The sequence below is a fragment of the Drosophila subpulchrella genome, chromosome X (assembly GCF_014743375.2).
Source record: "Drosophila subpulchrella strain 33 F10 #4 breed RU33 chromosome X, RU_Dsub_v1.1 Primary Assembly, whole genome shotgun sequence".
Taxonomy (NCBI): domain Eukaryota; kingdom Metazoa; phylum Arthropoda; class Insecta; order Diptera; family Drosophilidae; genus Drosophila; species Drosophila subpulchrella.
In genome coordinates, this window is record NC_050613.1 from 16,009,994 (window position 1) to 16,022,315 (window position 12,322).

A 12,322-nucleotide genomic window follows, 5' to 3' on the forward strand; every position below is an offset into this window, starting at 1 on the left:
CATCCACTTCGGACAACCACGGATCGTGCGAGTGAACGTGTAAATGGATTTTTGATTGCGGTCGGCGGCTTTCAAGCCCCGTTTCATATTTCTTCTTTTTTTGTGGACCCTAGACCCCCTCACCTACCGATCGTAGCCTTGATCATGGCCTGACAAAATGTGACAAATGCATTCCAACTAATTGGGAATGCAGAACACTCGCGCAGGGAAGAAGTTAAAGTCCGGATTAAAATATTGGGAACTCAGATCCGTTGAGCTGTGGGAAAGTGTGTCAGTGCTTACGTGGCAATATAAAACCTTTACAAGTCGTGCTATCTTTAATAAAAATATATTTTTGTTGTTTAGTTACTCTTCAACGTACTTGATCACTTCATCTTTTTAGCATACAGAGGATCATTAGCGTGGTACACCAAAATTGTTACAATATTATATCCAGTACAAAAGAGATAGACTGACCTATATGATAGCATGATAGCATTTGTTCCTGATCTGATATATAGAAGTGAATTCCTTAGAGATCTAAATTCGAAAAGAGAGTACTTTCCAAGATGAGATCACAAATGACTAGAACATGCGATTAGAGTGTTTAGTAGTGATGCCAGACAGGTTGAGTTTTGACCGGTTCGTGGATAGGTATTCTCTCCTGTATAATAGCATTAAACAGCTTTGTTCCGGACTTCAAAAGAGGTAGATGTGAAATTCCTTGGAGATCTAAATTCGCAATGAAGGCACTTTCCAAGAAGAGATCACATATGACTAGAACTTCAGATCAGGATAGTTGCTTAGTAGTGATGCCAGACCGGTTGATTTTTGACCACTTCATCCTTTTGAGCCTTGCGCCTCCTGGCATCCCCAGTTGTCTCCGGGGTCTCGTTGCCCTCAGAATGACTGACATGTCGCTCCAACTGCTCGTTGCGTCCGTGGAGCAGATTCTCCGAAATCTGGGCCCGCTTCTCGGCCTGCTGGGCCTGAACGGAGATCTTGCCATAGCGCACCGGTTCGTGGACCACCTCCAGTTTTTCCACCAGGGTGGAGGACTCGAAGATGGTCTGACTCAGTTCCTTTAGGGCCGTGGCCTGCAGGACGAAGATCTCGTCCCGTCTACCATGCATTCGCTCGAGGAAATCCTTGCTGAGGCTCTTGGAGGAGACCAGCAATTGCTTGCGCCGTGCTATATTGGCCTTCAGATTGTCGATCAGCGATTGGGCCTGCGCGAAGGGAGGCAGCTCGATGGGCATAACCGTGCGGATGGCTCGGTAGTTGGGCTTGAAGTTCTTGTCCAGAAATGTGGCGAACAGGCCCGAATCGGCATCCGTGGGCTTCTCCTCGTCCTCGGCGTCATTCGAACCATCCTCCTGGATGTAGATCGTTTCCTCGGCGAATCGCAGGGCTCGTATGTTCTCCAGCACCTGGCCGCGCTCCTGGCTAATGGTGGCCAGGCAGACGACACAGGCCAGATTCCGCACATCGAAGAAGTGCCTCAGGAGCTGGGTGAGACTGCACTCCCTAGAGGGGGGCTTCCTATTGGGCGGCTTGCCCTTCAGGATGGCCAGCTGGTTGCTGTGCAGGCAGCTGATGCAGTTGCGCACCGTGTAGACCGTCTTCAGGGCACCACAGGAACGTCGCGAGTTGGCCGTGTCCACTAGCCTGGGTGTGAGGACCTTCACGATCGTGATTTGACCGCACTCGAGGAGCTCACTCCGTCGGATATTATCGTAGACCACGAGATATATGTTGATCACCAGATGGCTGCCGCCATGATGGCTCCATGCATCCCTTTTGGTCAGGGCCGCCTTGATCATAAGCTCCGCCTCGTCGGCACTGCGAATCTCCAGGCGATTGGCCCCCACCGCATAGCACCTACCCTTGCGATCCTCCCGTAGCGTCATAGCCGGCGGACGTCCATCGGTCTCACTGCGATGGTCCAGGAGATCATAGAAGCTGCCGTCCTGCACGATCAGCACGCCCAGAAAGCAAGCTCGACGCTTCCGATTGATTTGGATGTTCACGCCATTCAATTGCCAACTGCACTCCGGACGATTCGGCGTGGCTACAGCCGGCTGGGCTCCCTGCAACAGTCGATCCTCCTGGGCGGCCAATTTCTGTGCAGTTTTTGCCGGTATACAGGTAAATCCGGAGCCCAACTTGTCCGCCTGGACGATATAGCGTTCAACCAGGTCACAGCCGGCGCAACGGAAAATGGACTCCAAGGTGCGACGCAGAATGCCACCGTCCTGGGAGTTTCGGGAGCCGAGCAACGAATGAGTCTTGCCACTGCCGGGGGCACCCGTAATCAGGATGAGGCCACTGCCGCCGAGGAACATCTGCCGCAGTATCGGCTCCGATATGTTCTTATAGACCAGCGCCTGCGAGGCCCGCTCGCTGAAAATCCGCCGGAACCGGAACTCGATGTCATAATTGGGCTGAACCCTCGGCGGGCCAGTGCCCACACCCGGTGCCCCAGTGGCGGCACCCGGAGCCGTCGGCAGAGCAGTTCGGGTGACCATAATGGTATGCGGCGGCTTAATCAACATCCATGGGCGATTACTGTACATGAGCTGCCGCTTTCGCTGCTCCTGCGTTAGACCCGGGTCCACATACTCCAGATTGGGCTCATTGGCGGACCGAACACGCAGATAGACCATCACCAGCTGCTGCTGGATGCGACGCGGATCCAGAGGATCCAGCAAGGTCGGATCGATTTGCTGACATCTCCGGCACTCCGAGATATTCCGGATGCCGCGATGGAGGGCATAGGGTGGGGGTCGGTTCACGCTCTGCGAACGCCTGTTGCCCTGATACATGGTGGATGGAATGGGGGATCTGCCTCTGGACAAGGTATCTCTCTGCGGGCAAGGCGGTGGGAATATCTCGATTAGCTTCTGTTTATGGCAAAAAACACGGTGGTGTAGTGGTGGTTGTGGTGGTGGTGGTGGGGCAACACCCAGTGTAATTAGTTTGACCCACTGACAACCCACTGGAGTGCAGTTGACCAGCTCTAAAAGTGTTGCAAATACAAACTGGCCGGGTATTAAATGGGGGAATCCCAAAAAGGGGGTCTCAATTGCTTCAAAACACTTGAAAAACAGTAGCCTGTATTTAAGTTTTCGATTTTTTTTTAATATTTCCTTAAGTGCCTTATGTTAACCTTAAAACATACTTTTTTGATCTAAATTCCCATACGTTTTCAAGGTTAATTCTCTACTTTAAATTTAAATTAAGGACAAGAAAACGACCCTATATCAAGCAGTTTTATCGTATTAAACACTTAAAAACAATATTATATTATTTTCTTTTTTATCTATGTTACATAATAAATAAATAAAAAGTTAAAATTCAAATGAATGAAAATGAAAATTCAAATCAATTAACAGGGCTAAACTTTTTTTAACTAAAATATTTAAATTTCTCCACTTTATATTATCGAAATGGTTTGAAATTAAGATACTCCTAAGGGCTTAAACCCTGTTAAATGTAAAGAAAAGGAATTGGCTTGTTTAACAAGTATTTATACAACAAAATGTAGCAATGAATATTTTTTCGCTGTGCATTGGCGCATCCAAGTCGCGTCTTGTATTGATTCCAGATTTGTTGTCTGCCCATTTTTATGGTCATTGCCGTCTGGCTCCGTTTTGTCTACCGAGTTTGGTTTGGCTAATATATATATGTATGTATATAGAGAAAAAAAAGGAGGAGGCCAGCTTATAAACATAGTTGCCATTTCGAGACTGTGCAGACATTTAGGCCCGACCAATGGCACCTTTAATGAGTCCGCAAGCCTATGAAAAATGCAAATTTATAGACATCCGCTCCAGTCAGAAAAAACAACAAGGGTTAAGTTAAAGATAAAAAAAACTGAATACGGAAAATATTAAAGGGGCAGGGTTCTTTAAAAGAAAAACAAACATTTCGACTGTTCTCCGACTATCTGTCGCTCGCTATCTGTCCCATAAAAAAATTACCAAGCAAAAAAGTCGATAAGCGGACTCAAATATTTGCAAAAATAAAAGATGTAAAATAAACAACCAAAAACTCAAAAAATATTTCAAAACCAAACAGAGCAAATCCTTATTCAAATACTGGAGGGCAAATAAGTGATTAACCTATCGCTAAATAAATAAATCGCATAAAACGTCGATGAGTCCTCAAAATTCCCAAGAAGCATATAACTTGAAACGAAAATAAATCAAAAAAAGAAAAAAATCAATTTAAAAAATATCTGTAGTGATTCATTTTTGAATGTATAACTATAAATGGCTCAAACGACTTATTTGGAATAACTTTAAATGGGTTTTATTATAATTATTATTATTATTTTCTTTGGAAAAATTTCTTATTTTATTATATTGAATGAACTTTAAATGGCTTTGAAACTTACTATTTGATATATATCAGAATGGGTCTCACTGAAAAAAGTTTTGAAATAGGTTGCACCATTGAATAAACTTTGAATGGCTCAAAAACTATTTGGAATATTTTAAAATGGGCTTTCTTTGGAAAGTGCTTTGAAATAATATTATATGGATTCCTTTTTTTATTTCTTTAAATGAACTTTAAACTGCAATATTACAAAATGGGTTTCATAAAAAAAAATTTTAAAAAAGATTTAATACAAAATATAAATATTACAAATTCTGATTATTTGCTCCGTATTGCAACATCTGTCATGCATTTACCAAATGGATTTAGATTATTTTGTCTATGTTGATTCGTTCCAATCCACTGCGTTTTGGCGGAAAACTATTTAAAGCCTGGCATCATCTCTCGAAATACTGAATATTCCAACACTTTATGGTAATCCAACAATGAAAACACGATTCTAAACAAGTTTCGCGCATTAGCAAACATCGAAAGCCCCAACAACATCAACGATATTGCAATGCAAATTATTATTTGTTGCTGTCTGTGCTGCTGATTAATAACAATCAATGCCAGTCAATTAAGCTGAAATCGATTTGGCGAAAATAAAAACCTGTTTTCGCACCGAGGAGATTCCCCGCGTTGCGCCAAGAACTCGGAATTCGGATTCGTATGCGGATTACTACCTATAGAAGACCATTTCGGCTTTTCTCCTTTACCTGATCTTCATCGTTTTGTTTATCCAAAATTTTTCGTCAGAAAAGTAGAGTTTAAGCACCCAGGCATTTTTGAAATATTTGAAGATGGATTTACAAATTAGATTTTAATTGTTCAATTCTAACATTACTAAAAATATTTTTGGAGCTCCATAAATAAAGAAAATAGAAAAAATATAGTTTAAACGTATTTCCTCTAACGTAAAATGTAGGTAAATATTTTTAAGCAAATGAATTAATTTCCATAATAATAAAATTAGCATTTTAAAATGCCCTAAATGATTATTTGCAAATTTTTATTGGTTTTTTCAGGTAAATTTCTAAATGAAAATTTGTTTTTTTTTTTTAATTTTCATTTAACCAAAGGTTTTTTACAAGTTAGTATATAACAACTTTTGTTCAGGTATTTTGCTTATCGCTTGAAACTTATTAACTCTACAGTTGCTTCACCTAATCGAACTTTTGCTAATGATTCTTTTTGAGTTGCGTAACCAGTATGTACGTTTTTTTTTTTTTTTTTTTTTTTGATCCTCTAAGATTGTAGCATTCTTCGGGGCGCCACTTACCAATTTGTTTTGTTGGGCCCATTGACCTCGCCAATTGTGTGGGTGGCCACCGAGTAGCCAAAATTAGACTTCGGATGCCCATATTTCACTATGGGCAATCGCTGTTCCAGGTTAAAGCAGAGAGTAGGGATCACAATTTGTAGAATTAAACAAATCTGTAGCCTTCTTCGGAACGCGGACTCTTCCATGATTTGTGTTTTTTTTTTTTTTTTTTACGCAAATATTCGAAAAATATTTGTATTTTAAATGCACGTGCACCGGGCACGGCAAATGGAAAGGTTTTACAGCCCGCGACCTTTGGCAAACGGGCAAAAACAAAAAAGAAAAACACTAGATCCGTAGAGATCTTTGGAATCAACAGGTAGTCCGCGTATTTTCCACGCTCTTCTCCGCTCGCTGCAGTTTTTCTTTTCCTTTTATTTCATTCGCGCACTCACAGCAAAAAAAAAAATAATACATAGATCCGTTGGCGGTAAAAGTTAAAATAATATAATACTATTACGTAAACACAGTCCACACATTTTGATAAAGATTCGTGGTTTCCTAATCGAATTCCCCTCGATTGTACGAATCGGAATCGCACACGACGCAGGTTTTCTTTTTTTGTAAGATAACGCGACGCGAGCGAGGTAAAACTAGCAATAACAGCGCTGCTAAAGTGTAGTTATCTTATATACGGTTCGATCAAACATTCGGCTGGACAACATGTTCGAATCACTGTTACAAAATTTGGGGATTTCTAACTAAATCTGATCGCGGTCAGAATTCATTCAAGGACAAAGAAAGATATAAAGTACTTAAAAAAAAACAGATATATCTATATAATATCTATACATAATATAATATAATATAATATATCTATATTAATGTTTATTTTTATTAAAAATAAATTTTAGAAACTAAAAAAATCATGTTAAATCGATTTTGAGAATTATTAAACGAATTTTATTTTATAAGTAAAACATAACTTAATAAGAACAATAAATATAAATAAAATAATAATAGAAAACATTATGTATATTACTGAACATACATAACTAATGATTAATTTACATATAATAAAAAAAATGCATTTATTTAACATACTTATTTTATTTCTATCAGTTTTTAAGAAAAATGCATTTATTTAACAAACTTATTTTATTTCTATCAGTTTTTAAGTGAAAAAAGGGAAACATCACAATATATTTAAAAACAATTTCTTAAATATCTGTTAATTTAGATTTAAAGATTATGTGTTGCAGCAAGTTGCAAGCAATCGGCAAGCATGTTGCGAGCAAAGCGTTCGAAGGTTCGTTGGTTGCGTCATTCGATAACCTTGCCGGTCGCGAATAGGAACTATTCGATTAACTTATACATTTCAAAAACTTTACTTTACTTCGGGCCGTTCTTGTCCGCATGTTAAATTAAGAGTAGAAAACTTGGAGTTAGCTTAAAGTGCGCACCGGAAAACGGTTGTAGAAGCATCTAAAAATCGTGCAATCGCAAGCATTTATCGTTATAGAAGCTCAATAGGACAATCTGATATCACTTAAAAGAACACTTCTTGTAAGAACCCGTTTTTACGTTGACCCGTATCTTGTGTGCCCATTCAATACTCACTGTTATTGCACTGGTAAACTGCGATTCCTCCTCAAACTTATCGTTAGTTTGGAAAAGTAACCAAATCTTATTGTACGGAGGACTGAAAAACGTGTATAAAATTTATTACGAATTTTGAACAGCTCTGAAGGGCCTAAAATCTAAAACGACAATGATTTGTTTCTGTACTGAACCGAATGATGGAAACTGACATTAAATTTTGACTGTGCAAAAACTACTAGATTCCTAAATTCAAAAGTTTGTTACTTTGGAGTTAAGTGACCATTTTACACCTTAGAAGAACCGAAACATAATTGTATTTTGTTTCATAACAATCTATTTGTGACGATACGTTATTTGACGAATTTAATTACATTTTAATGATACTTCCGATCCAATCACTTAGTCTTGTGAATTCTGAATCGATTGAGTGAAAAAAAAACTTATTTACTGGACATTTTATAGCTGTTATTAAAATATTTTTCCAATATATATTTATTTGTTTTTTAAACATTTTAAATTCCAATTAAGCCGAGAAGTTTACATTTTTTGTTGATATATTTTTTTGATCTTTTACACTAGGGTGTGTAAATATTTAAAAGTCGTACCTTATTGATGATGAATTAAATTAAAAACATATTTTATGATTATTTAAAATCAGTAGAAAATTTAGAAAGTCCCAAAAAAAAAACTTTGTTTTAAGCAAGCTACATTTATTTGTTTTTTAATTATATGAAATTTATTAATGGTAAGTATATTTTTATTCATATCATACTCTGTTTTTAAATAGGAAAACTTATAAAAAAGCATTAAAATAGTATCGATAATTTCATATTTGGCCAACAAAATTTCACGATAAGAATATATTCCCAAAAAATATCGATGTATTCTTATAATGATATGTTGTCACAACTTTCAGTGGAAATCGACCGCGCGCATGTCCAATTGAAAATTAAAACCATTTGTCCTGAAACTTCAGAAAATATACATCTAGTACTGATTCTGTATTGACTAAAATCTAGTTATGTTAAAACAGTGACGCAGCAAGAAATATTTGAAAAGGTTAATTCGCACATAAAAGTGCGACTATTGGCCATTAAAGGACTTCCTAGGAAGATTATTATCGATTTTTCGGTAGTTCGTAAAGAATCTCTGAAAAAATTCCCCAGAAACTAACGAAATGTCTTATGTGAGTTGGGTTTACGTATTTATAAGGATTTTTCTTGTTTTTGGGTGGTGAGTAACTACTAGTTAATAATGGATTGTATTGATTTCCACAGCGCTTGAAGGCCACAAAATGTCCCACGGACGAGCTTTCCCTGACCAATCGGGCCATAGTGAATGTTGGCGATTTTCCGGACGAAGTGAAGTAGGTGGTCCTGCGATATGGATACATATGTGTCCTGGTACTCTATATAGACCCATTTGTATTATCCCCATTCCCAGCTATGCGGACATATCGCCAGCTGCAGGACAGCACTTCATTTTCGCCCTGGAAAAGACCGTAGAGGTGCCCAGGGGCTATGTGGGCTTCTCTTTGGTCCAAAGGAAGTGGGCCATGGTGTCCATTAACCAGGATCTAGAGGTGCGTCCCTATCGCTTCGATGCCAGCTCGGATGTCATCACCTGTGTGTCCTTCGAAACGGATTTTCTGCAAAAGAAAACGTGAGTACATATAGTATAGAATAAAATCCCTGGTATTATGTAATATTGATTATAATATACCATCGCCTGCAGTGTCTCCCAGGAGCCCTACGATTCCGATCAAATGGCCAAGGAGTTCATCATGCAGTTCGCTGGCATGGCCCTAACCGTTGGACAATCCCTGGTCTTCAATTTCAAGGACAAGAAATTGCTTGGACTGGCCGTCAAGTCCCTGGAGGCCCTCGATCCCAAGAGTTTGGGCGAGGGCAAGGAGACAGCGATGCGTAATGTCCGCTTTGGCCGGATTCTGGGCAACACGGTGGTGCAGTTCGAGAAGGCCGAGAATAGCTCCCTGAATCTGCAGGGCAAGAGCAAGGGCAAGGTGGTACGCCAGTCGATCATAAATCCCGATTGGGATTTCGGCAAGATGGGCATCGGTGGTCTGGACAAGGAGTTCAACTCGATCTTTCGACGGGCCTTTGCCTCCCGTGTCTTTCCGCCAGAGCTGGTCGAGCAACTGGGCTGCAAGCACGTCAAGGGCATCCTGCTCTATGGTCCTCCGGGCACTGGCAAAACCCTGATGGCCCGTCAAATTGGCACCATGCTCAATGCCCGGGAGCCGAAGATCGTCAATGGACCGCAGATCCTTGACAAATATGTGGGCGAATCGGAGGCCAATGTGCGACGACTTTTCGCCGAGGCCGAGGAGGAGGAGAAGCGTCTGGGACCCAACAGTGGGCTACATATCATCATCTTCGATGAAATCGATGCCATTTGCAAGCAGCGTGGCTCCGTGGCCGGCAATAGTGGTGTCCACGACACCGTCGTCAACCAACTGCTGACCAAAATCGATGGCGTTGATCAGCTGAACAACATTCTGGTTATTGGCATGACCAATCGCAGGGACATGATCGATGAGGCACTGCTGCGACCCGGCCGCCTCGAGGTCCAAATGGAGATCAGCCTGCCCAACGAACAGGGTCGCGTCCAGATCCTTAATATCCATACCAAGCGCATGCGCGACTTCAATAAGATCAACGATGATGTGGACAACAAGGAGATTGCTGCGCTGACCAAGAATTTCAGTGGAGCCGAACTGGAGGGATTGGTGCGTGCCGCCCAGTCGAGTGCCATGAACAGGCTGATCAAGGCCGATGCCAAGGTCACTGTGGATCCCGAGGCCATGGAGAAGTTGAAGGTCAATCGGGATGACTTCATGCATTCGCTGGAGAATGACATTAAGCCGGCATTCGGCACGGCCCAGGAGATACTCGACAATATGCTGGCCAGGGGTGTCATCAACTGGGGATCCCCGGTTAGCAATCTTCTCGAGGACGGCATGCTGTACGTGCAGCAGGCCAAGGCTCCGGAGTCCAGTGGCCTGGTATCCGTACTCGTATCCGGTGCCCCCAATTCCGGCAAGACGGCACTGGCCGCCCAGCTGTCCAAGATGTCGGACTTCCCGTTCGTGAAGGTCTGCTCGCCCGAGGACATGGTCGGCTACACTGAGTCGGCCAAGTGTCTGCACATCCGAAAGATCTTCGACGACGCCTATCGCTCCACGCTCAGCTGCATTGTGGTGGACAATGTGGAGCGTCTGCTGGACTACGGATCGATTGGTCCCCGGTACTCCAATATGACACTGCAGGCACTGCTGGTGCTGCTCAAGAAACAGCCACCCAAGGGTCGCAAGCTGCTCATTCTGTGCACCTCGAGTCGACGGTGAGCTGGGATTGGAATGACTTCACTTGTATTATCTGTATACGATTGCTTATTCTCTGTTCCAGTGAGGTGCTGGAGGAGATGGAGATGCTGACGGCCTTCACCTCGGTGCTTCACGTGCCCAATCTCTCGCAGCCGGACCACGTTTTGGCCGTGCTCGAGCACACGGACATCTTCAGCAAGGGCGAGATCCAGGCGATTGGCAAGAAGATGGCTGGAAAACGGTAGGTTTTTGATTTCAACACATATTTTTGGCCGTAGTTCTCATATATGTATACAATGTTTTTAGTGGTAGATACCAAGTTCTTTACATTTTAGATTATTCTTTTTTTTCAAGTGTTAAATCCAACAGTAGTAAATGTTGTATTATAAAATAGAGTTATCTTTAAAAAAAATAACAATATTTTTTAGTTTCCATTTTGGTTGTTAAAGCTTTAGCTCTATATAAAAAAATAATAACAAAAGTTTAAAACTGAATTAAATAGAAACTAAAGTTTGTTATTGTACCAATACTCATTTTGAGTAATGGTACAATACAATGTGTTTTATAATTGTTCATATGGTTGTGCAAATTTTATTTTTAACGGTCCCGGTTCTGGTCTTATTCCTGGATTTTTTCCAATATTCATAAATAGATTTCTAAAAATCTATTTTCAAAAAAAGAACTATTCCAGTTTTATTTATAATATACTTTAATATATATTAAATATAATATAAAATATATATTGTATATAATATAATATATAATATTTTGAATATACTTTCCTTTTTAATGAATGAAAATAAACATCTTTTGTAAAGTGTGCTCTTATATATTTAACAAATTTAATAGAACCATAAATACTAATGTCCCATTAATCTTGTCCAGCGTCTTTATTGGCATCAAGAAGCTCCTGGGGCTCATTGACATGGCACGCCAGACGGAGCCTTCGCAACGGGCCATCAAGTTCCTGTCCAAGATGGAGGAGGAGGGCGGCCTGGACATGGTGGCGCGCCAGTGAGGAATATGAAACTGGATGCGCCCGAATGCAGTCTCAATTATTAGATCCTAAGTGCAGATGAACGGGCAGGAGATGACTCCGAATCAGAAGCGTTGACTCCATGTACACGTATACACCGCAAAACTTATATACTAGTCAGATACAAAGACATATATCTATATATACGATCCAGGCTTCGCGTTGTTTGTTCGGTCCCAAACGAAAAAAAAAAAAAAAAAAAGAAACCCCTAAATCCACATCCCGAAGGAGTTTCCTATATTTCCGAGTTCTTCCCCACAGAGCTCAATCAAATCAGACAGATATGTGAGACCCGTGACCTGAAGATGATGGCATATTAAGCATAATACTGCAAAATGGACAGATACTCAATTAAATTTATAAATGACACGCGTAGCAAATATCTCGTTAATAGCATAATAATCTCTCTCGTTACCTTTAATTTCCGGATTCGCTTCGGTACATTCTCAGAGCGGTAGAAAACACCAATGTTTTGCCTCTGGCATTGTGAACTTTTGAACTAATTAATTCAATATGTATTAAATCAAATATTGTTAACCGCCAATGTTATACATTTATCTTAAATAAAGAAAACGATCTCAAGTTCCATCTAAACTGACTCGCATTTCCAAATATGGGACGCCATTAAGGTATACTTACAAGTGGTTGGAACTTGTCAGGAGTATTTTTCCGGTTCACCAGAGAGAAATAAAACAAGTAATCCTCCAAAAAGTGC

The 12,322-nt window shown here is 40.8% G+C and overlaps 3 protein-coding genes across 4 annotated transcripts in view; 1 reads left to right on the top strand and 2 right to left on the bottom strand.

Moving 5' to 3' along the window:
- The window catches only part of LOC119556761 (integrin alpha-PS1), a 56,576-nt gene extending 50,311 nt beyond the window's left edge, over window positions 1-6,265 (bottom strand). For both annotated transcript variants that reach the window (XM_037869185.1, XM_037869184.1), the window contains exon 1: window positions 5,642-6,265. In XM_037869185.1, coding sequence (XP_037725113.1) covers window positions 5,642-5,829 — 188 coding nt within the window. In that variant the 5' untranslated portion in view covers window positions 5,830-6,265. The remainder of the gene's footprint in view (window positions 1-5,641) is intronic.
- On the bottom strand, window positions 313-7,414 carry LOC119556762. Its single transcript, XM_037869187.1, has 2 exons — window positions 7,244-7,414; window positions 313-2,846 (listed from the first exon to the last, which is right to left on the bottom strand). Exon 2 carries the CDS (start codon window positions 2,802-2,804, stop codon window positions 783-785), a length of 2,022 nt encoding a protein of 673 aa, XP_037725115.1. The 5' UTR covers window positions 2,805-2,846; window positions 7,244-7,414; the 3' UTR covers window positions 313-782.
- Window positions 7,415-8,158: 744 nt separating this feature from the next.
- Window positions 8,159-12,189, top strand: LOC119557347 (vesicle-fusing ATPase 1). Its single transcript, XM_037870084.1, has 6 exons — window positions 8,159-8,411; window positions 8,503-8,591; window positions 8,669-8,887; window positions 8,960-10,588; window positions 10,654-10,812; window positions 11,457-12,189. The coding sequence occupies exons 1-6, from the start codon at window positions 8,403-8,405 to the stop codon at window positions 11,587-11,589; spliced, it is 2,238 nt and encodes a 745-aa protein (XP_037726012.1). The 5' UTR covers window positions 8,159-8,402; the 3' UTR covers window positions 11,590-12,189.
- The last annotated feature ends 133 nt before the right edge of the window (window positions 12,190-12,322 follow it).